Here is a 25813-nt window from a genome sequence, read left to right as displayed (position 1 = left end):
ACCAGTTTGCTGATGGATGAACATGGACAACAAGTGTTAGGAAACACGCCCAGTGTTTCCACTCTTGCTGGGAATCGAACCCAGACTCAGTGTGTGAATCAAAATCTTTGCCTGTATCATTCCTCTTTCTCCCGGCATTTCAGTTGCCTCTTACAACATGCACAGTTTAAGGAGGAAGAATTCTTGTATCCGGTATCATCAGCACTGATTGCACTAGCCAACAAAATTAAATAGTTCATTTAGATCAGAAGCCAAATTGGTTGTTTTGAGCTAACTTTGATATGTTGATAATCACTCTTGTTCAGTCTATCACATAATGGTTCTTTTGAAATTTTATGATCAGTATTTTGGCTCTTGAAAGTTGAGGAACCACATGATATATGCTCTTTAACAATCTTCTTCGGTTTCAACAAACCAGCTGTATCCCACAATCATAAGTATTATATTTATTCATCGATATTAGGTGTGGTGCATGCAGTGACAGAAACTAATCATTCAAGTCATTATTAGAGTTACAAATTGATTGAGAGAGAGTGTGAGTGTGTGTGTGTGTGTGAGTGTGTGTGTGTGTGTGTGAGTGTGTGTGTGTGTGAGTGTGTGTGTGTGTGAGTGTGTGTGTGTGTGTGTGTGTGTGTGTGTGTGTGTGTGTGTGTGTGTGTGTGTGTGTGTGTGTGTGTGAGTGTGTGTGTGTGAAACTTAAGTTTCTGGTGTCTTGTATATTTTATCATAATGCTATTGCTCATGTGTTTTAATGTTAATAGTCCCTTCATTGAATTGTCTCAGAGCCTCATTAGCACTACTTAATTTTCTTCCAAAAAGTTTATATTGAAGTTAAAAACATGGTTTAAATTCTTTCAGAGAATTAGGTATGAGCTTCCAAAAAGGCGACATTCTTCATGTTATCTCCCAGTCCGACCCTAACTGGTGGCAGGCCTACCGGGATGGGGAGGAAGACCAAACACTTGCAGGCCTTATTCCTTCAAAAACCTTTCAGCAGCAGTGAGTGTTTTATTAAATATTTGATTTTAATTTGTCATATTCGATTAATGGGAAAGCACTAAACTTGTAAGTGGTGTTGGAGGTGATCAGGTTTGATGCAAAGAAGTTGAAAGTTGCTCTAACTTCTTGCATTTCATTATTTAGATAGGTGAATAATGCATGTCTGATATTAATAATTATTTATTGAAATGTAATTAAGTCTTATTTCCACATCAGTTTTTCTTTTATGTCGATAATCAGAAACCCAGATAATCGGTAAACTTAGTTTCCCACATCAACATGTGATCATATCTGAATTAGAAATTCTTCATAGATATGTAATTTTGATTTATTATCTGGCAAATAATTGTTTTATTTTAATAAGATGTGGAATATTAAGATGTGTATACATATCAGTAATTCTGGCCCTGGGCTACAAAATACAGTGGAAAAAACAAATTAGAATAGACTATTTCAGAGCTGGTGTTGGAAAGTGACCACAAATTAAAAATAAATAAATTCAACATGAAATACATTACAAGTCCTACATGCTTATTTCATCCTTGGAAATATCAGTATGAAACAACAGTCTATCAAGGAATACAAAATTGACAAGCCTTAATAGTGAAAAAATTTTGTACAGTTGAGGACATTAAATAAAGGAAACATTAAGTCATGAGTGGCTTCATTAGCTAAAACTATTTTTAGATTATTATAGAAAGCAAGTAATAGTGATTTCTTAATTGGAGGGATATGTTGTATATGCTTCTAAACTGTTGTATTCTGAGCACCTCTGCAAAAACAGTGATTATGTGTGAGTGTGGTGAATGATGATGAAAGCATTTTCTTTTTGGGGATTTTCTTTCTTTTTTGGGTCACCCTGTCTTGGTGGGAGACGGCCAACTTGTTGAAAAAAAAAAAAAAGATTTTTAAAGATGGCAGACAGTAGGACTGTTGATTAGGGCAGCTGAAGCCATTTGGGCAAAATATTTCCTTTATTATATGAGGCATTACATAGAATGAAAGGGGGTAAAGCAGCTGGAACTGATGGGATCATGACAGAAATGTTAAAAGCAAGGGGGGATATAGTGTTGGAGTGGTTGGTACTTTTGTTTAATAAATGTATGAAAGAGGGGAAGGTACTTAGGGATTGGCAGAGAGCATGTATAATCCCTTTATATAAAGGGAAAGGGGACAAAAGAGATTGTAAAAATTATAGAGGAATAAGTTTACTGAGTATACCAGGAAAAGTATACGGTAGGGTTATCATTGAAAGAATTAGAGGTAAGACAGAATGTAGGATTGCGGATGAGTAGGGAGGCTTCAGAGTGGGTAGGGGATGTGTAGATCAAGTGTTTACATTGAAGCATATATGTGAACAGTATTTAGATAAAGGTAGGAAAGTTTTTATTGCATTTATGGATTTAGAAAAGGCATATGATAGTGGATAAAGGAGCAATGTGGCAGATGTTGCAAGTACGTATATGGAATAGGTGGTAAGTTACTAAATGCTGTTAAGAGTTTTTATGAGGATAGTGAGGCTCAGGTTAGGGTGTGTAGAAGAGAGGGAGAATACTTCCCGGTAAAAGTAGGTCTTAGACAGGGATGTGTAATGTCACCATGGTTGTTTAATATATTTATAGATGGGGTTGTAAAAGAAGTAAATGCTAGGGTGTTCGGGAGAGGGGTGGGATTAAATTATGGGGAATCAAATTCAAAATGGGAATTGACACAGTTACTTTTTGCTGATGATACTGTGCTTATGGTAGATTCTAAAGAAAAATTGCAAAGGTTAGTGGATGAGTTTGGGAATGGGTGTAAAGGTAGAAAGTTGAAAGTGAACATAGAAAAGAGTAAGATGATGAGGGTATCAAATGATTTAGATAAAGAAAAATTGGATTTCAAATTGGGGAGGAGGAGTATGGAAGAAGTGAATGTTTTCAGATACTTGGGAGTTGACGTGTCGGCGGATGGATTTATGAAGGATGAGGTTAATCATAGAATTGATGAGGGAAAAAAGGTGAGTGGTGCGTTGAGGTATATATGTAGTCAAAAAACGCTATCTATGGAGGCAAAGAAGGGAATGTATGAAAGTATAGTGGTACCAACACTCTTATATGGATGTGAAGCTTGGGTGGTAAATGCAGCAGCGAGGAGACAGTTGGAGGCAGTGGAGATGTCCTGTCTAAGGGCAGTGTTTGGTGTAAATATTATGCAGAAAATTCGAAGTGTGGAAATTAGGAGAAGGTGTGGAGTTAATAAAATCATTAGTCAGAGGGCAGAAGAGGGGTTGTTGAGGTGGTTTGGTCATATAGAGAGAATGGATCAAAGTAGAATGACATGGAAAGCATATAAATCTATAGGGGAAGGAAGGAGGGGTAGGGGCCGTCCTCGAAAGGGTTGGAGAGAGGGGGTAAAGGAGGTTTTGTGGGCGAGGGGCTTGGACTTCCAGCAAGCATGAGTGAGCGTGTTAGATAGGAGTGAATGGAGACGAATGATACGTGGGACCTGACGATCTGTTGGAGTGTGAGCAGGGTAATATTTAGTGAAGGGATTCAGGGAAACCGGTTATTTTCATATAGTCGGACTTGAGTCCTGGAAATGGGAAGTACAATGCCTGCACTTTAAAGGAGGGGTTTGGGATATTGGCAGTTTGGAGGGATATGTTGTGTATCTTTATATGTGTATGTATTCTGAGCACCTCTGCAAAAACAGTGATAATGTGTGAGTGTGGTGAAAGTGTTGAATGATGATGAAAGCATTTTCTTTTTTGGGATTTTCTTTCTTTTTTGGGTCACCCTGCCTCGGTGGGAGATGGTCGACTTGTTAAAAAAAAAAAAAAAACTATATTAGAAGTCTTATTTACACAGCTTGTCAGTACCACCATGCCATTTATAACTAACCTTAACCCTTTGACTGTCGCAACCCCCAATCCTGAGGTGTCTCCTGGTGTCGCAAAATTTAAAAAAAAAAAAAATTATTTTTTCTTATGAAATGATAGAGAATCTTTTCCCGATTGTAATGACACCAAAAAAAACGAAATTTGATGGAAAACTGACGGAATTATGCTCTCGCGAAGTTAGCGACCTCGGCGCTGTTTACAAATCGGCGATTTCGCCCACTTTGAGCCCTATTTTCGGCTAATTCCATTGTTCCAGTCGCCCAAACTCATAGCTATTTCTTTAGAACTTCATTTTTTCTATCGATTGAGTACAAGAAACTGCCCGTTTACTGATTTCAACTACCTAATAATGTGGTCAGAAATTTGCAATTTGGCCAATTTCACGAAAACTAAAAAATATGACAATTTCAAAATAAGGTCCAGAATGAACAATGCAGACATTCCAGGCTCTAAAATAACGTTTTCTTTGTTCATCAGTCACGTCTCCAGGCCCCCCTGATATTACTCTTGCTTTCTATTTTGAATTTTTATTCAAACAAAAAATATTAGACTTACTATTATGCAGACTACTGCAATGCTGTAATAACTGTATAAATAACATCAACCCATTCATGACTGCATATTAGAATGGCTAGTTGGACATTTATTGGACAATGGCATCATTTGTTTACTTTTGAACATTGGCAAAAATCAAACATTTCCCCTACTTTGAGCTCCATTTCTAGGTTCTTTTTATAGTAAAATCAATCAAAAACACCTCTATTTCTGTAATATGTTTTCCATTCTATCAAATGAGACCAAGAAAACGAGAATACAACCATAAATACTATACGAAAATAGACCACAAAGTCGGCATTTTAATTAAAAAAAACGGTCAGTTTTTTTTTTTTCTCATTATGCACTGCGTGCTCCAGGATTTTTTTTATATGGTGCACACTGACCACACAGACCAATTCTCTCACATGTGGGCCTACCAGCTTTCTCCTGCTTGATTTGAAGCCGCTAGAATTTATGAGTATATATACGTCAAACACGGCACCTCGTAAAACGTATATATACGGCCGCGACAGTCAAAGGGTTAATAGAGTTGAGAGAGTAATGAGTGGAAATGTATGGAATGTGTGTGAGGTACCATATGTAAATATTCTAAACTAGAATATATAATTAATATTCTAGGGAAGGAGGTAATAAAGTGTAATAGAAAAGACAAAAACTGATGAGGGAGAGTTCACGAATGTTAGGTAATTCTTCCTAATAAATTCGTATGACCTTTTGGACAATGCTTGTGTATAATAGAGAAAACTATTTTGACCCTAACTAGTAACTCACTTTTGTAAAGGAATTACATGTAAAGTGAAATTTTACGATATTGTGAACTTGCTACCTAAAAAGGGGTTGTGTGTGATCTGCTACAGTTAATGCTTCAGTGCAAGCCTGTTTGATGTCTTGTATGGTGTATGCAAGTTCTTGACTTTTCAAGAGATGTACCTTGATTGTAGTGAATGGCTTCTGATGCAGAGTCTAAACTACCCTCCCTTTCTTTGGATCAAAGTTGATTTCCTCCCAATTTCCTAGTGCTATATGACCTGTGTGTGTTTAGTGTTATCCCATGAATGTAATAATAAATTTTTTATTTGTTTCATTTTAAAGAACAGTAAAAAGTTAAGTAATTATTTATTTTTTGTAAGGTTCGGTACTCCTGTTCAGTCTTCTTTAGTGTCCAACGTAACAGAATTGATCAGTGAATACAAATATATCTGCATACACATAGTGTGATACAGGTCTCTCTCACTTTCTGTAAATTTGTTTTTGTACAATGTACCATTTCTATTTGTAATTCCCTATGTGCGATATACTTTATGCATATGCAATGGGTGGTTCACAAAGCATATTGATTGTGCCTGATGGAGCCTAGTATGGCTCCCATGGACCTGGAACACATGTACTTGAAGTGAGGGATGCTTGTAATCATATATTCTATGCCTATCCTGTCAACACATAATACTAATCATATTTACTATATGTGCCTGCACTGAAGTATTGCTTACATACTTGTTAAAAAATAAGACTTTGCTACAGATTCCTATGTTAATCTCTTCATATGTGCATCAAGCATGTTTCTTACTCACAGCCGGGAGGCAATGAGACAAACTGTAGTAGGTGACAGCAACAATAAGGAGAAGACCAAGAAGGGCAAGTTGTTATGTGCCAAAAAACACCAGAAGAAGAAGAAGAAGAAAATGCTTTATCCAAATTATAATGAAGGTTAGTGTGAACACTCTTAATGGCATGGACTGGGAAAGATTACTTCTGTAGTTGAATACTAACACAACATAGAGGCTTCAGTAGAATACTTTTCTGTATGAGACTGGGAATACTAATTTGTGTAAGCATGTACAGTGGACCCCCGGTTAACGATATTTTTTCATTCCAGAAGTATGTTCAGGTGCCAGTACTGACCGAATTTGTTCCCATAAGGAATATTGTGAAGTAGATTAGTCCATTTCAGACCCCCAAACATACACGTACAAACGCACTTACATAAATACACTTACATAATTGGTCGCATTGGGAGGTGATCATTAAGCGGGGGTCCACTGTATTTCACGTTATTTAGTTATATGATAAATCCTATTGCATGGCATGTTCTCTAAAGGATTACTAATATGGCACTGTAGACATACAGTGCTGACATGACCTGCATGGTTGATGCATGACTGTTGCTCAATCTTAACATGACAAACTTTGAAGAATTACTAACTGATTACTGTATTTTATATACTGATACATATCATGAGTTGGATATTTTATTTAGAACCATAGATATTTTTTGATTGAAATTATGTTGGCGATTTAGTTTGGTAAAATAAATTTAATATGAAAATAAATTATTTACAATTTTATATTAAAGCAGTAAAAATTCCACATTTAAACACACCTTGACTAGACAATTTGTTGTTGCGAGACAAATATATAGCTTCATGTAGTCTTATGTGGTGCATTGAACAGATATTGACAATTTCAGTTTCTCATAGGAAACTTTAAATGAAGTTCAATAAAAATTTTGCTGCTAAAAATTTTTGAATATGATTTCTAACAGTTGAAGGGAGAATATCTTAGAGTTACGATATGTGTTTACTGTATTAACTAAAACTTCATTAGAAAGAGGCTTGTTACAGAGGGAGGACTGGCCCAGGGCTGGGTCAGGGTAGTAGGAAAACTCTTGAAATAGGCCACAAGTAAATCTTGCTCTGGGTAAAGCTTTATTTAAGGCATAATTTGATAAAACTCTACCCAGAGCAGACCATCATTTAACCCTTTCAGGGTCCAAGGCCCAAATCTGGAGTCACGCACCAGTGTCCAAGAATTTAAAAAAAAAAAATTTGTTATTTTTTCTTATGAAATCGTAGAGAATCTTTTTGTGAAGGTAATAAAACAAAAAGTACGAAATTTGGTGGAAAATTGACGAAATTATGCTCTCGCGAATTTTGATGTGTCAGCGACATTTACGAATCGGCGATTTTGCCGACTTTGACTCCCATTTTAGGCCAATTACATTATTCCAATCAACCAAATTCTTAGCTATTTCACTAGTATTACTTCTATTCTATCGATTGAGCACAAGAAATCGCCAAGTCAACTGTTTCAACTACAAAATAAAGTGACCGGAAATTGGTAATTTGGCCAATTTAACACAAAGTTCAAAATATTCCAATTTCAAAATAGGGTCCAGAATGAACAATGTAGGCATTCCTGGCACTAAACTAACATTTCCTCTATTCATTAGTTATGTTTTGAGGCTTTACAAATAAATTCCATTTTGATTTTTTATTCACATAATGAATTTTTATTCACACCAAAAATAGAAGATTTACTGTTATGCAATATTGTAATAATTGTATAAATATCATCACCATATTTGTGAATGTATATTAGACCCACCAGCTGGTGTGTATTAGACGTGTGAGGTCGTTTATTTACTCTTGAATATCGGCAAAAATTTAACATTTCCGCTACTTTGAGCTCAGTTTCAAGCCATTTCCAGTGCTAAAACCAATCAAAATCATCTCTATTTCTGTAATATGTCTTCCATTCTATCAAATGAGACCAAGAAATCGCAAATACAACTATAAAAAACATACGAAAAAACACTGCAAAGTTGCTGTTTTAATCGAAAAATCATGATTTAAGTTTTTTTCTCTCATTATACACAGTGTGCTGCAGGATCTGTTTTATGTGGTGCACACATACCACATAGATGTATTCTCTCATATCTAGGCCCAAATGTACCACTCACAGTTTATCAGAGTGAGCTGAGCTCATGGCGTAGATCTACGGTTTGGACCCTGAACGTAAAGCCGTAGATCTACGGGACGGACCCTGAAAGGGTTAAAGGATCTCTGTAACACTTGTTTGTTTAACATACTTGTCAACAATACCTGATTTCGAAAAGTTTGTTGATAATAGTGAGAAGAAAGAAGGAAATTGTAATTACCTATCTATAATTAATTGTAGCTACTAGAGCAAAGCTTGTGGTACCTGTTTTCTGTACTCGTATCAAAGGCTCCTCCACCCTGCAGAAGGCTTTTTCATCGGCACAACGTGGACCATTTTCCATTTGTCTGCTAGTTTAATCTCAATTGTGAAAAGTCTGAGATTTTCCGGAGAGGATAGCTTGTTTCATTGGCACGTTCTTTTTGGACCCATTGTGCTCTGTTATATGGTCCAGTTATTTCTTTCAGTCTATATTCATTAGTTGCTTCCTAAACTTCTCTGGTTATTTCAACATCATCTGTTTCAGTTGGAGATTTTTTGGGGGGTTTAAATTTGCAGTATCCTTGGTGTCTTCTGTAAACACTTTTTGTAACTTCACATATATGTATTAACTCACATTTTCATTTCACACATATATATATATTATCTCGCATATCCCCTTCCAAATCAATCATTTTGTCATCCTTAATTCTTTGTATTTTGTCTTTCGCATTTAGTTTGGTTATTACAAACTTAAAAAGATTAGGCTGTGTCATGCTTTTGTCAGCTATAATTTTTTTTTATTTTTTCTCTCCCTCTTTACCCTTTCATAATCAGTTTTGGCTTGTTTAAATCCCTAACAGTTCCTGAGTTGGCATATTTCCTGTGTCAGCATGTTTCATTAAACCTTTATTACATCTTTTGCCCCCATTTTTGGGAATAAATTGTTCGATGCTATCTTTGTATTGGTGCAGAACTCATTGCATAGCTTGTTTATATCTGCCCCTTGCAATATTCTACTCCCCTTTGTTTCTCTGAAATACTGTCTTAGATCGAGGTTGCATTTAGCAACTTATATTACTTGAACTTGGTCTTTCTTTCATACTGTTGTGAAATTAATCTGATTAGGAAATTTGGTTGAGTGTGTGTAGTGTCTGTTTAATAAAGCCAATGTGGAGGATTGTAATTTCTTACGAGTGTTTACAAAAGCATTTTTCTTGCTAATTGTTATCTTCCTTTAACCATATTGTTATTCCAGATGATTTGGTAGCCTGCGACATATTCTTATTTATATATTTGAATTTGATGATCACTTATTCCACTTCTTTCTACTTTTTTTTAACTTGTTTGTTTTCTTGTCCACTTTCTTACACATTCCATTGTGCACATATAAACGTACAGTTATTTTTCTTGGTATTCTCTTAGTGCATTGCAAACAAGTAATGTTAGCCTGATGGATTGTAGGTTACAAGATTTATATTCATGGAAAGCTCTAAAATCTATGAGAGTCATACTTCATAAAAATGGAAAATTACAGTGAACTAAGAATGATGCAGTTATAAGTGAGAAATTCTTTTATTCTGCTGCAGATTATAAATGAGGAATGATTCATATGTTATACAAATATATAAGTTTTTTGTTATATTCTTTGAAGAGTTTCAGTAAGAATTAGGAAATGTGTATGTATGAATTTTATTATGTGGAACACTTCTTACGAAAAGAATTTATTTATACTAATATTGACATTTTTTTCATTTTTCTATTTTTATAGGTTTTTAAAATTTTATTTTTACTAAGGTTTATGCCCATCGTCATCAATGCTTCGACCACCAAGCTCAAACATGGGTTTATCTTGCATGCAAGGAGCTCATTTTCCAATATTCTTTCTATTCTTTTCAAATTTAACTCAATATCTGCCTCTTGTATATGGTTCAGCACGGAGCAACTCTCCACTTCCTATGCCAGGAAGAGGTGGTCCAGGTGCTGACATCATAAGTGAAACTGAGAACACAGCAACTCAAGCAAGAAGTAGAGTATTGACAGTGAGATTTGCCCTCCCATCTTGTGGTTGTGTTAAAGGCAGCTCACGGAGGAGGCGGTGCAGCTCATTGTCTGACCTCGATGTTGGTACGGGGCAGTGTTAGTCGGTGTTTTGGAGGCTTTTGCATACTGTCTTGTGCTTCATTATAGGTGGCAATATCCAGAATCTTTATATTTGGATGTATATTTGAGGAATGTCAAAATTAATGTAGCTAAGAAGATCATTTTATTGATGTATTTAAAGGTTTCTCTAAATGTTGTGATCATTTTCATAATGTTGTGAATGAAATGATGTTCAGTGTCCTAGTAGTAACTGATAGGAGGAAACTGGATGTCTTAGTAATGAGTGAAGCAATATTAAAATAGAATTGGACAAGTAAAAAGGGGCAGGAAGGTTTCAGTGGAAATTAGTTAATGAATGAAAAGAAGTTGGATGTCCTGGCCCCAAGCGAAACAAAGCTGAAGGGGGTAGGAGAGTTTCGGTGGGGGGAAATAAATGGGATTAAATCTGGAGTATCTGAGAGAGTTAGAGCAAAGGAAGGGGTAGCAGTAATGTTGAATGATCAGTTATGGAAGGAGAAAAGAGAATATGAATGTGTAAATGCAAGAATTATGTTTATTAAAGTAAAGGTTGGATGCGAGAAGTGGGTCATAATAAGCTTGTATGCACCTGGAGAAGAGAGGAATGCAGAGGAGAGAGAGAGATTTTGGGAGATGTTAAGTGAATGTATAGGAGCCTTTGAACCAAGTGAGAGAGTAATTGTGGTAGGGGACCTGAATGCTAAAGTAGGAGAAACTTTTAGAGAGGGTGTGGTAGGTAAGTTTGGGGTGCCAGGTGTAAATGATAATGGGAGCCCTTTGATTGAACTTTGTATAGAAAGGGGTTTAGTTATAGGTAATACATATTTTAAGAAAAAGAGGATAAATAAGTATACAAGATATGATGTAGGGCGAAATGACAGTAGTTTGTTGGATTATGTATTGGTAGATAAAAGACTGTTGAGTAGACTTCAGGATGTACATGTTTATAGAGGGGCCACAGATATATCAGATCACTTTCTAGTTGTAGCTACACTGAGAGTAAAAGGTAGATGGGATACAAGGAGAAAAGAAGCATCAGGGAAGAGAGAGGTGAAGGTTTATAAACTAAAAGAGGAGGCAGTTAGAGAAAGATATAAACAGCTATTGGAGGATAGATGGGCTAATGAGAGCATAGGCAATGGGGTCGAAGAGGTATGGGGTAGGTTTAAAAATGTAGTGTTAGTGTTCAGCAGAAGTTTGTGGTTACAGGAAAGTGGGTTTGGGAGGGAAGAGGAGCGATTGCTGGAATGATGATGTAAAGAGAGTAGTAAGGGAGAAAAAGTTAGCATATGAGAAGTTTTTACAAAGTTGAAGTGATGCAAGGAGGGAAGAGTATATGGAGAAAAAGAGAGAGGTTAAGAGAGTGGTGAAGCAATGTAAAAAGAGAGCAAATGAGAGAGTGGGTGAGATGTTATCAACAAATTTTGTTGAAAATAAGAAAAAGTTTTGGAGTGAGATTAACAAGTTAAGAAAGCCTAGAGAACAAATGGATTTGTCAGTTAAAAATAGGAGAGGAGAGTTATTAAATGGAGAGTTAGAGGTATTGGGAAGATGGAGGGAATATTTTGAGGAATTGTTAAATGTTGATGAAGATAGGGAAGCTGTGATTTCGTGTATAGGGCAAGGAGGAATAACATCTTGTAGGAGTGAGGAAGAGCCAGTTGTGAGTGTGGGGGAAGTTCATGAAGCAGTAGGTAAAATGAAAGGGGGTAAGGCAGCCGGGATTGATGGGATAAAGATAGAAATGTTAAAAGCAGGTGGGGATATAGTTTTGGAGTGGTTGGTGCAATTATTTAATAAATGTATGGAAGAGGGTAAGGTACCTAGGGATTGGCAGAGAGCATGCATAGTTCCTTTGTATAAAGGCAAAGGGGACAAAAGAGAGTGCAAAAATTATAGGGGGATAAGTCTGTTGAGTATACCTGGTAAAGTGTATGGTAGAGTTATTATTGAAAGAATTAAGAGTAAGACGGAAAATAGGATAGCAGATGAACAAGGAGGCTTTAAGAAAGGTAGGGGGTGTGTGGACCAGGTGTTTACAGTGAAACATATAAATGAGCAGTATTTAGATAAGGCTAAAGAGGTCTTTGTGACATTTATGGATTTGGAAAAGGCATATGACAGGGTGGATAGGGGGGCAATGTGGCAGATGTTGCAGGTGTATGGTGTAGGAGGTAGGTTACTGAAAGCAGTGAAGAGTTTTTACGAGGATAGTGAGGCTCAAGTTAGAGTATGTAGGAAAGAGGGAAATTATTTCCCAGTAAAAGTAGGCCTTAGACAAGGATGTGTGATGTCACCGTGGTTGTTTAATATATTTATAGATGGGGTTGTAAGAGAAGTAAATGCGAGGGTCTTGACAAGAGGCGTGGAGTTAAAAGATAAAGAATCACACATAAAGTGGGAGTTGTCACAGTTGCTCTTTGCTGATGACACTGTGCTCTTGGGAGATTCTGAAGAGAAGTTGCGGAGATTGGTGGATGAATTTGGTAGGGTGTGCAAAAGAAGAAAATTAAAAGTGAATACAGGAAAGAGTAAGGTTATGAGGATAACAAAAAGATTAGGTGATATCAGATTGGAAGGAGAGAGTATGGAGGAGGTGAATGTATTCAGATATTTGGGAGTGGACATGTCAGCGGATGGGTCTATGAAGGATGAGGTGAATCATAGAATTGATGAGGGGAAAAGGGTGAGTGGTGCACTTAGGAGTCTGTGGAGACAAAGAACTTTGTCCTTGGAGGCAAAGAGGGGAATGTATGAGAGTATAGTTTTACCACCGCTCTTATATGGGTGTGAAGCATGGGTGATGAATGTTGCAGCGAGAAGGCTGGAGGCAGTGGAGATGTCATGTCTGAGGGCAATGTGTGGTGTGAACATAATGCAGAGAATTCGTAGATTGGAAGTTAGGAGGAGGTGCGGGATTACCAAAACTGTTGTCCAGAGGGCTGAGGAAGGGTTGTTGAGGTGGTTCGGACATATAGAGAGAATGGAGCGAAACAGAATGACTTCAAGAGTGTATCAGTTTGTAGTGGAAGGAAGGTGGGGTAGGGGTCGGCCTAGGAAAGGTTGGAGGGAGGGGGTAAAGGAGGTTTTGTGTGCGAGGGGCTTGGTCTTCCAGCAGGCGTACGTGAGCGTGTTTGATAGGAGTGAATGGAGATAAATGGTTTTTAATACTTGACGTGCTGTTGGAGTGAGAGCAAAGTAACATTTATGAAGGGGTTCAGGGAAACCGGCAGGCCGGACTTGAGTCCTGGAGATGGGAAGTACAGTGCTTGCACTCTGAAGGAGGGGTGTTAATGTTGCAGTTTAAAAACTGTAGTGTAAAGCACTCTTCTGGCAAGACAGTGATGGATAAGATAAGATAAGATAAGATTTCGTTCGGATTTTTAACCCCGGAGGGTTAGCCACCCAGGATAACCCAAGAAAGTCAGTGCGTCATCGAGGACTGTCTAACTTATTTCCATTGGGGTCCTTAATCTTGTCCCCCAGGATGCGACCCACACCAGTCGACTAACACCCAGGTACCTATTTGCTGCTTGGTGAACAGGACAACAGGTGTAAGGAAACGTGTCGAAATGTTTCCACCCGCCGGGAATCGAACCCGGGCCCTCCGTGTGTGAAGCGGGAGCTGTAGCCACCAGGCCACCGGGCCACCGCTGGAGTGAATGATGGTGAAAGTTTTTCTTTTTCGGGCCACCCTGCCTTGGTGGGAATCGGCCAGTGTGATAATAAAAAATAATAAAATTATGCCAGTTGCATCTGAGAGAATAAGCACTGAAGGAATAGATGGAGCAATGTTGAATGAACAGTTGTGGAAAGAAATGGAACCTAGGTAGTAGGTTGGTAGACAGCAACCACCCAGGGAGGTACTATCTTCCTGCCAAGTGAGTGTAAAACGAAAGCCTGTAATTGTTTTACATGATGGTAGGATTGCTGGTATCCATTTTTCTGTCTCATGAACATGCAAGGTTTCAGGTACATCTTGGTATTTCTACCTGCATTTAGGTCACACTACACATACATTTACAAGCATATATATACACACCCCTCTGGGTTTTCTTCTGTTTTCTTACTAGTTTTTGTTTTTGTTTATTTCCTCTTATCTCCATGGGGAAGTGGAACAGAATTCTTCCTCCATAAGCTATGCGTGTTGTAAGAGGCGACTAAAATGCCAGGAGCAAGGGGCTAGTAACCTCTTCTCCTGTATAAATTACTAAATTTAAAAAGAGAGACTTTCTTTTTGGGCCACCCTGCCTTGGTGGGATAAGGCCGGTTTGTTGAAAGAAAGATTTTTAAATTTAAGAAAAAATCATTTAGAGTTAAAGTAGAATGTGACAGATGGGGTAATAGTGTTTATTCTATATCACTAATATTCTTTCAGTTTTATCAATTGAGCACATAAAACTTTCCATTTGGTTATATAAACTGTTATATACAGTGCACAGAAGTTGGTAATTTGGCCAGTTTTACACAAAATAAAAAAAGTCCAAAATATCTACTGTAATCATTCCAGGTACTAAAACATTTGCTCTCTTCATTTATCACATCCCTAGTAAAAATCCTTTCCCATCTTCAGAAACTCGGCAGAAAATAAAATACATGTATTTCCACTACTTTGAGGATGATTTACAGCTACTTGTGGCCTTGGGAACCAATGAACATCTTACATATTTCAGTAGTATGCCTTCCATTCTATCAAATGATACCAAGAACCAGTCAACAAAACCACAAAAATCAACCTATAAAACAGCTCAATCACTTTTTTTCTTAAGCCAAACACTAGGCCAGTTTTGCTTTTCCCATCATGGGGCAAGATTTTTTTTTTTTATACTGTGCACACTCATTGCAAAGACCCACTCTCATATTTAAGCCAAAATTTACCACTCTCAGCATATCTGACTGAGGTGAGCTTGAGACAGATCTGTGTGAGGCACCATGGTGTAGATTTACATGACTGACAATGAAAGGTTTAAAGATATATGATGTCTGCTTATTTACAGATCTCTTAGATTAGAAGGGATTGTGGAGGAAGTGAATGTGTTTAGTTATTTGGAAACAGTGTAAGGATATTGAGTGCTGTGGTCCTTACAAATTTGAGTGGGTTATGTTACTAGAGGCAACATGAAACTGGAAATCGCAAATGTTACAGAATAAAGTTTGCATAATTTTATTTCAGATTTGGGCTCATTTTGTATTTGAGACGTATCCTGTTAATATTGACATTCATATGAAATAATGACAGGGGATGGAATAAGATAGATGGAAGAAGAGTGTGAAAGTGTTGAAAGGTAGGAATTTGAGCATCCTGCAAGCACGTGAGAACATTGTAGTTCAGGGGATGCAGATGGCTTTGGGGATTTGGTGTGCTGTTGGTATGAGAGAAGTATGGTGCCTGCTCTTCTGATATTAGGTGGGTAAGCTTTGGTTTTGGTCAATTCATTATGCCAGTCCACTCAGGAAGGAGTGAGTGTGAGAGAGAGAGTGGTGAAAATATTTCCTTGTGTCACCCTGCTTTAATGGGATATTACTGATGCTTTAAATACATTCATGTGTTAAAATGGTGTTTTTCTAGCTGTTCTAATTATATAAAAGGTATAAAATGCTATAAAGATAATCAGATATACTGTAAATGTAAAGATTTTGGGTGTTAATGTCTTAGATGTTGAGGTTGTGATGCATGCTGGCGTGCCAATAACATCAGCATTGTATTCTGTCATTGTGTTAATGTGTATGCAGTGACATGTATGGTATTAGCATAAAGTATGTAAGTTTTGTCTGTACTCTTGCTTGTCCCTGCTTTTGAATATGCATAGTTTTTAAGACTGTGTGTACTTTTGACATGTACTATATGCTGTAAAATGAGGTGATGGCATAGTTACAGATGCTCCTGTTATGAAATAAATTTTCCATGATTTAGGAGTGTTTTGCCCAGGTTAGCTCTTTGAATGAAGTTTCTTATATTGCAATAGATGTAGATTTTTTTATTGTAGAGGACATTATTTCTCTGCTTATGTAAATTCCTAATTTTCAACATTTTGATTATTGTTATATTTCTGGGGAAGAGCTAAATTTGCACGGGCCATAGGCTTTGGGGAGTGGGTGGTAATCAGATTTGAAACAAGGAAGAGGAGGATATGTCTAACTCCTTGGATGAAAAGTGTTTACCATCATTCAAGCATCCTTAAAAGGAGCAGTGTGCAGTATTTGTTGTCATAAAATATGCAATTCCAATTGTCAGTTTTTTCCTATTAATTTGTTATAAACTTTGTAAGGAACAATGTAGTGAGTTTGGATTGGTCTATTAATTTTTTAGGTAACATTTTAAAATTATTTTTGTTACTACAATAGCAATCTAAATTTAATCAACTAATGATTTACAATCATTGTTTTATTAATTTTTTAATCCTTCGTGAAATCACTTTAGCTACAAATAGGTGCCCATATTACCTCATTTTACATTGTATATATTATCATTGATATTTCTTTGCATTTGATAAATTTTGTTGAATAACTAAGTTTTATATTTATACAGTATATGTATTTGCAGTAAACTAAATTTTTTGTGGGTATCTTTTACAGACTTTGACTCTGAAGAGATTCTCACATATGAAGACGTGGCGCTCTATTACCCAAGAGCAAACAGAAAACGACCCATTGTCCTCATTGGTCCCCCCAACATTGGGCGACATGAACTAAGACAAAAGCTCATGGAAGACAGGGATAGATTTGCTGCCGCCATTCCACGTATGTTAAATTTATCAATAGTGTTTTTCTATACACAGCATACCATTTCTTAATACATGTGTATTTAAGAGAGTAGGAAGTTAGTATCCCTCAATGATTTATTTTTTATTTTATTTTTTCACACTGGTCCTAACCTGCTTGTGAACCTTGGGTTAATAGGTATTTTTTCAGTATGCATAAATCATTTAGATATAGTACAGCCTCTCCTCACCAAGCGAGTATTCGTTACCGATGCCTCAGACTTACGATGGACTCTCTGACCAGTATTTTTACCTAAATGATGCATATTAGAGCTGATTTCCTCTGTTCTGTTTATTTCAGTATACAGTACACTACTGTATATTATAATCAAGGGGGAAGCACTAAACCCGGAGGATTATACAGCGCCTGGGGGTGGGATGTGGAAGGCATTCAGGCTTAATTCAGGGAACTGGAGCACAGATCCAGTTCTCTAAATCAAGAGCCCCTCACCAACATTACTACTGTATAAACATTTAAAAATATACCACAAATGTTATAAATGGTGCAAAGGTGACATTAAAACAATATCAAAGATGGTTGACACAAACCTACTATCATTATAGTAGGCTCCTTACTTAGTAACAAATTTGTTTAATGACGTGGTCTTAGGAATGGAACCTTGTCGATAAGTGAGGAGAGGTTGTGCTGAATTTTTGTTTTCACTGCCCTTATCTCTATTATATCATCTCTTTCACCCTCAAGTCTCACTTGACACTCATATTTAATGCCGTCATTCTCCACTAAAATTGGGTTTCACAGTTTACATGTTCTTCATTTAGCATTCACACATTCATGTTTACTTCCATACATATTAGTAGATTTAATTTTGTATTCAAATATACACTTCTCTGTTTCTTTATTCTTGCACATAACATTTATCACAATATTTGAAGTATGTACTATTACTAATGGATACCAGGACCTTACATATGACTCTCATAAAAATTCTAAAAGGAAGTCTCAGTCAATATTCAGTATTCAATAAAGTAGATATAGGGAGCTTTGAACTGTAGGCGAGTATTCCTGACAAATAATATGCTAATTGGTAGTAGGGATTATAAGTGTAAAAGTATTTTTTTTTTTTAACATTTAGTGAATGCGTGGGGAGTTTCGAATCAAGTGTGAGAGTAATGGTGGTTGGGGATTTCAATGCTAAAGTGGGTAAAAATGTTATGGAGGGAGTAGTAGGTAAATGGGGAGCCTTTAATTGAGCTATGTGTAGAAAGAGATTTGGTAATAAGTAATACATATTTTATGAAAAAGAGGATAAATAAATATACAAGGTATAATGTAGCACGTAATGAAAGTAGTTTATTAGATTATGTATTGGTGGATAAAAGGTTGATGGGTAGGCTCCAGGATGTACATGTTTATAGAGGGGCAACTGATATATCGGATCATTATTTAGTTGTAGCTACAGTTAGAGTAAGAGGTAGATGGGAAAAGAGGAGGGAGGTGAAAGTGTATAAACTAAGGGAGGAGGAAGTTCGGGTGAGATATAAGCGACTATTGGCAGAAAGGTGGGCTAGTGCAAAGATGAGTAGTGGGGGGGTTGAAGAGGGTTGGAATAGTTTTAAAAATGCAGTATTAGAATGTGGGGCAGAAGTTTGTGGTTATAGGAGGGTGGGGGCAGGAGGAAAGAGGAGTGATAAAAGAGAAAAAGGTAGCTTATGAGAGGTTTTTACAAAGCAGAAGTGTTATAAGAAGAGCAGAGTATATGGAGAGTAAAAGAAAGGTAAAGAGAGTGGTGAGAGAGTGCAAAAGGAGAGCAGATGATAGAGTGGGAGAGGCACTGTCAAGAAATTTTAATGAAAATAAGAAAAATTTTTGGAGTGAGATAAACAAGTTAAGAAAGCCTAGGGAAAGTATGGATTTGTCAGTTAAAAACCGAGTAGGGGAGTTAGTAGATGGGGAGATGGAGGTATTAGGTAGATGGCGAGAATATTTTGAGGAACTTTTAAATGTTAAGGAAGAAAGAGAGGCAGTAATTTCATGCACTGGTCAGGGAGGTATACCATCTTTTAGGAGTGAAGAAGAGCAGAATGTAAGTGTGGGGGAGGTACATGAGGCATTACGTAGAATGAAAGGGGGTAAAACAGCTGGAACTGATGGGATCATGACAGAAATGTTAAAAGCAGGGGGGGATATAGTGTTGGAGTGGTTGGTACTTTTGTTTAATAAATGTATGAAAGAGGGGAAGGTACCTAGGGATTGGCGGAGAGCATGTATAGTCCCTTTATATAAAGGGAAAGGGGACAAAAGAGACTGCAAAAATTATAGAGGAGTAAGTTTACTGAGTATACCAGGAAAAGTGTACGGTAGGGTTATAATTGAAAGAATTAGAGGTAAGACAGAATGTAGGATTGCGGATGAGCAAGGAGGTTTCAGAGTGGGTAGGGGATGTGTAGATCAAGTGTTTACATTAAAGCATATATGTGAACAGTATTTAAATAAAGGTAGGGAAGTTTTTATTGCATTTATGGATTTAGAAAAGGCATATGATAGAGTGGATAGAGGAGCAATGTGGCAGATGTTGCAAGTATATGGAATAGGTGGTAAGTTATTAAATGCTGTAAAGAGTTTTTATGAGGACAGTGAGGCTCAGGTTAGGGTGTGTAGAAGAGAGGGAGACTACTTCCCGGTAAAAGTAGGTCTTAGACAGGGATGTGTAATGTCGCCATGGTTGTTTAATATATTTTTAGATGGGATTGTAAAGGAAGTAAATGCTAGGGTGTTCGGGAGAGGGGTGGGATTAAATTTTGGGGAATAAAATTCAAAATGGGAATTGACAGTTACTTTTTGCTGATGATACTGTGCTTATGGGAGATTCTAAAGAAAAATTGCAAAGGTTAGTGGATGAGTTTGGGAATGTGTGTAAAGGTAGAAAGTTGAAAGTGAACATAGAAAAGAGTAAGGTGATAAGGGTATCAAATGATTTAGATAAAGAAAAATTGGATATCAAATTGTTGAGGAGTATGGAAGAAGTGAATGTTTTCAGATACTTGGGAGTTGACGTGTCAGCGGATGGATTTATGAAGGATGAGGTTAATCATAGAATTGATGAGGGAAAAAAGGTGAGTGGTGCGTTGAGGTATATGTGGAGTCAAAACACGTTATCTATGGAGGCAAAGAAGGGAATGTGTGAAAGTATAGTAGTACCAACACTTATATGGGTGTGAAGCTTGGGTGGTAAATGCAGCAGCGAGGAGAAGGTTGGAGGCAGTGATGTCCTGTTTAAGGGCAATGTGTGGTGTAAATATTATGCAGAAAATTCGGAGTGTAGAAATTAGGAAAAGGTGTGGAGTTAATAAAAGTATTAGTCAGAGGGCAGAAGAGGGGTTGTTGAGGTGATTTGGTCATTTAGAGAGAATGGATCAAAGTAGAATGACATGGAAAGCATATAAATCTGTAGAGGAAGGAAGGCGGGGTAGGGGTCGTCCTCGAAAGAGTTGGAGAGAGGGGGTAAAGGAGGTTTTGTGGGCAAGGGGCTTGGACTTCCAGCAAGCGTGCGTGAGGGTGTTAGATAGGAGTGAATGGAGACGAATGGTACTTGGGACCTGACGATCTGTTGGAGTGTGAGCAGGGTAATATTTAGTGAAGGGATTCAGGGAAACCGGTTATTTTCATATAGTCGGACTTGAGTCCTGGAAATGGGAAGTACAATGCCTGCACTTTAAAGGAGGGGTTTGGGATATTGGCAGTTTGGAGGGATATGTTGTGTATCTTTATATGTGTATGCTTCTAAACTGTTGTATTCTGAGCACCTCTGCAAAAACAGTGATAATGTGTGAGTGTGGTGAAAGTGTTGAATGATGATGAAAGTATTTTCTTTTTGGGGATTTTTTCTTTTTTGGGTCACCCTGCCTCGGTGGGAGACGGCCGACTTGTTGAAAAAAAAAAATTTTTTTTTAGAAAAATTAAGTTCTTCATAGAACATGAGAATGGATTCATTAGTGATAGATCATGTAGTGCAAAATTTATATATAGACACACGTGGAAAACTAACAGAAATTAAAACATTTTTATTTTGTATCGCACTCGTGTCTCATTTGTCGGAGTTCATAGGTTCAAACCTGAAGCGTTAACACTAATATACAGTGGACCCCCGCTTAACGATCATCTCCAAATGCGACCAATTATGTAAGTGTATTTATGTAAGTGCGTTTGTACGTGTATGTTTGGGGGTCTGAAATGGACTAATCTACTTCACAATATTCCTTATGGGAAAAAATTCGGTCAGTACTGGCACCTGAACATACTACTGGAATGAAAAAAGTTCGTTAACCGGGGGTCCACTGTATATATATGATCTAAACTGTTGTATCTGAGTGCCTCTGCAAAGACAGTGATTATGTATGAGTGATGGTAAAAGTGTTGAATGATGAATGTGTTTTCTTTCTTTTTGGGTTACCCTGCCTCGGTGGGAAGCGGCCGACGTGTTAAAAAAAAAGAATGCATTATAGGATATCCTATTTTATTTACCTTCAAGCCTCATATGATGTGGATTTTGAGTTAGACTATGACAAATATTCAGTTTGGTTTTGAAAAGAATATTCTCTTTCTGTTTTCTAATCAGTATTTTTGCTATTATTATTATACAGTTTTCTAATTCTTCATTTCTACTTATATTAAATCCTGAACTCTCTTTGCAGATACATCTCGCACACGAAGAGAAACAGAGTTGGATGGTCAGGATTATCATTTCATATCGCGGACACAGTTCGAGTCTGATATTCTTGCACGCAAGTTTGTTGAACACGGGGAGTATGAGAAAGCCTACTATGGGACCAGCCTAATGGCCATCAGAGCCGTTGTGAATTCTGGCAAAATTTGTGTCCTCAACCTTCACCCATTATCCCTCAAGATTCTCAAAAGTTCTGACCTCAAACCATTTGTGGTATTTGTTGCTCCTCCCTCCCTTGAGAAGCTCAGACAGAAGAAGCAGAGATTAGGAGAACCAGTCAAGGTTAGCTTCATTTACTGTTGCTCTAAATGAGAGTTTAGGTTATATTTTTTGTTTACAGTATTTGTACTAGTAAGTAGATTTTTTGTTACAACATTAGACCTTTTAAAGTAAAAACTACTGTGTGTAGGCAGGGGTGTTATCGTGATGGTAGAGTGTAAGAAATGAATTGCTAGATACTGATGTTGAGCTTAGATCATCCTGTGTCCCTCAATTTTAAAATTAATATTGTGTGGGTTGCATCTAATCTTTGAAGTGATTAGATGTTTTCTAGTGTGGGGTGGTACTAGTTACCTGTGATTCTGAATGTACAATGAAAATAAAAGGTCACCTTGCCCATTTTGAGCATGGGAAAATGCTAAACACATAGTCATAAAGATTTTGGGGAAATAGGAGATAATCAGGTTTGATCTGAGGAAGGGAAGAATAGGTAGAGCTTGAATCAAGAGGCCTTCAACATCAATGCACTCTATTTGAATGGATCCTACTATCTTAATATTCATGTATAATTATATATTTTTTTTTTTAAATATATAATAAGTAAACATGAATATTGTCTACTTATATTGGGTTTAAAATTTACCTTGATAATAATACCTGTATTAAATGTCTAATTATATAACGTGTATGTATCCTCTAGCAAGTAATGTTACGAAATATGTGAAGGGTATATACACCAAGAGGTGTGTATACCTGAATCCCTATTTTAGGGATTTGTGGTGCTCAGATTACATGCAACCTTTTTGTCCTTTGTGTAGTTGATAAATTTTAAACCCAGTAAACTAATGATATAACATGTGATTGCATTGGAATCCCTGTACTGACAATGTCTTCTTTTCTAGGATGAGGAGCTGAAGGAGACCATAGAGAAGGCTCGGGAGATGGAAGAACAGTATGGTCATTATTTTGACCTGATCATCATCAATCAGGATGTAGATCGTGCCTATCACCAGTTGCTACATGAGATCAACATGTTGGAGAGAGAGCCTCAGTGGGTCCCTGCAACCTGGCTAGCACACGATCAGTGATGGGTATGCTAACATTTTGCCATCTGTAATATATTTGAATTTTATATTCCATATGAAGAAGGAGGGGTGTTAATGTTGTAGTGTAAAGCACCCTTCTGGCAAGACAGTGAATGATGGTGAAAGTTTTTCTCTTTCGGGCCATCCTGCCTTGGTGGGAATCGGCCAGTGTGATAATAAATAAATAATAATGAAGAAGGTGCCTCTGTAAAGACAGTACTCGCCTAGTTGTGGTTGCAGGGGTCAAGTCACAGTTCCTGATTATGAGCAGCAGGGCATTTATTATTTTCAGTGGGACGTTCTAAAGTATTGGAGCAATTGGAATTGTACAAATACTGCACTCTTAAAAATATAACTGCCTTTCTTTGCTTATGAAATCCCCCAAAATGTTAACCTAGCCTATGAGATGTAATTACAGCGGTCCTTGAGTTACGATATTAATCCATTCCAGAAGAGACATCGTATCTCTAAACTACCGTAACCCAAACCCCAAAATACGTGGTTTTGTGGTAAATCGTTTCAAGACCCTGGAAGTCCAACTTTTACTGAATCTTGGACTTTGAGAGTTGGTTTTGTGCAGGGCAAGGCAGGCAGAGATTGGTAAAGATATGTAGACCTAGCATTTAATACTTACACGTTATTGCTGCCGCCTGTGTCTGGCACACTGTCCCATTCATTGTAAGCACATTGCATCTTGATTTTTTCATTGCAAATAAACTAAATTTCTTAATAAGGGTAAATTGTAATTCAAGGAACCACTGTTAGTCAAGAGGAAGCACTAAACTCAGGGGCCATACTGTGCCTGGAAGAATTCAGGTTCAATTCAGGAAAGTGGAGAATAGGTCCAATTGCTTTGATCAAGAGCCCATCACCCACATTAAAGAACCTCCCTTGAGGGTATATAAAAAGTTATCATTAAAATTGAAGTTACAAAATCTGATATTTAATGTTTGAACATGAACATTTCAAATTTTATACAAGTTTTTCATGAGCATTAGGTAAAGTTTAACTGAAGTGCACTTAATGGCTATGCATAAATACAGTTGTTTTGAAATTGAATAAGAGCCTATTGCAGGTGCTGTAGCGTTCCTATGGTGCCAAAATGATGCCCCTGCGCTTCCCTCAAGCCAGAAGTGGACTCCTCCATGCTGCTTCCCTAATGGCAATATCTACAGTGGATGCCTCAAGAGAAACCAGATCCATGTAGTGACGAACATGGCAGTGTTAGTGTGATCAAGTTGACTGTGGCTTATGAAAGTGCATGGGTGTTTGTAACCTAAAGGTTGTGTTAAGAAATTACTTTTTTTGTGTTCACTCATCACAGTTGAAAATTCAGTTTTGTAAAGACTGATCAAGACTATTAAAACAATTGGAAAAAACTATCATTGACAAAAATAAGCAGATTTGTGCTATAAACTTTCCCCAATCTGTGTGGACCTGCAAATTTAAGTAATGACATCTAGACCAAAGCTTCATTTACAAAAGGTGGGAAGTTTAAGCCCATTACAGCCAGAACAAGCAGTCTATGGAATATTTAATGTTTGCAAGATGGAGCTCTTGAACTAAAGTATTAAGCAGTCCACCTTTTGTCGAGGTGGCTCAAGTGTGTGTGATACTAGAATGAGTCTAGAAACACGTTATTTACCCTTGTAAAGAAGACTCCCTCATCCCTGCCTAATTTTCAGTGTCTTTTGTTATCTACATTTTCTATTACCTTTAATTTATGTACATAAAATTCTCTAAATTTTTTGAACATTTATATATCCATTATATCTATATCAAGATTTCAAAACATTTTTAATAAATGTCCCCTCAACAGTTTACAATATAGAATACCCATATATAAATGCATTTCAGTAAATTAACAATGTGTTAATGTCATACATATTAATAAGAATCATCATAAATGTATTTTATTATTACATTGCTGAAGTTATATACCACTCCCGTGATAAAAAAAAAAAATTGTTGCTCATATATTTTTTTTATGGTGTGCAATATGCAAACATTGATGTAATGAAATCTAAAATTAATATTCAATATTAAACATCTCTCCAGTCCCCTCCCATCCCCATCCTCCTTCCTGTAAGTGTGTGTAATGTACATAGAGGTGCCATATTATTACATCAAAGCTCTGATTCTGTTATTGACAGTGTTAAGCAGCAATAATACCTAAATACATCAACATTCTTATGGCTTTAGGAATTAGCTCTGCAAATTTATAACGTGATAATTTTTTTTTCATTCAGAGTATTGTTCATCATTTTTTCATTGTTTGGAAAGCATATAAAGTCTAACAATGACAACAAAAGCACAAGTTCCTGAAAAGTCAGGTTTGCAATATTTCCACATTACTTTAACATTCTGGAAAGCATACACTTAAACTTGTTTAACCAGTATTTCAGTGGTGTTTTTTCCTTGAATTTGTGTAATTCCTGTACATACTGTTAAAATCTTCCTATGTTTAATATGTTGTAAGTAGAAACGTATATGCCTCATTATAATACACCATTAAATAATTATGATTCCTAAAATAAATGTGTATACTAGTAATTTCAAAATATATATATTATTTAACCCTTGGAAATTAATTATACTTTTATAGCTGCAGATGATAGAGTGGGAGAGGCACCGTCAAGAAATTTTAATGAAAATCAGAAAATTTTTTGGAGAGTCAAACAAGTTAAGAAAGCCTAGGGAACGAATGGATATATCAGTTAAAAATAGAGTAGGGGAATTAGTAGATGGCGGGAATATTTTGAGGAACTTTTAAATGTCGACAAAGAAAGGGAGGCGGTAATTTCGTGC

General features: G+C 36.9%; 1 protein-coding gene across 8 annotated transcripts in view; it reads left to right on the top strand.

Moving 5' to 3' along the window:
* sdt (stardust) overlaps positions 1-25566 on the top strand; it is a 660846-nt gene extending 635280 nt beyond the window's left edge. For 6 of the 8 annotated variants that reach the window (XM_070087045.1, XM_070087047.1, XM_070087048.1 and 3 more), the window contains 7 exons: positions 859-999; positions 5994-6145; positions 10070-10261; positions 16832-16996; positions 21670-21983; positions 22823-23011; positions 24081-25566. In XM_070087045.1, coding sequence (XP_069943146.1) covers positions 859-999; positions 5994-6145; positions 10070-10261; positions 16832-16996; positions 21670-21983; positions 22823-23008 — 1150 coding nt within the window. In that variant the 3' untranslated portion in view covers positions 23009-23011; positions 24081-25566. The remainder of the gene's footprint in view (positions 1-858; positions 1000-5993; positions 6146-10069; positions 10262-16831; positions 16997-21669; positions 21984-22822; positions 23012-24080) is intronic. The other 2 variants (XM_070087046.1, XM_070087049.1) reach the window with 2 other exon arrangements.
* Positions 25567-25813: the final 247 nt, after the last annotated feature.

Source organism: Cherax quadricarinatus, chromosome 20 (genome assembly GCF_038502225.1).
Source record: "Cherax quadricarinatus isolate ZL_2023a chromosome 20, ASM3850222v1, whole genome shotgun sequence".
NCBI classification, from domain to species: Eukaryota; Metazoa; Arthropoda; class Malacostraca; order Decapoda; family Parastacidae; genus Cherax; species Cherax quadricarinatus.
This window is presented reverse-complemented; position numbering and strand designations above follow the sequence as displayed.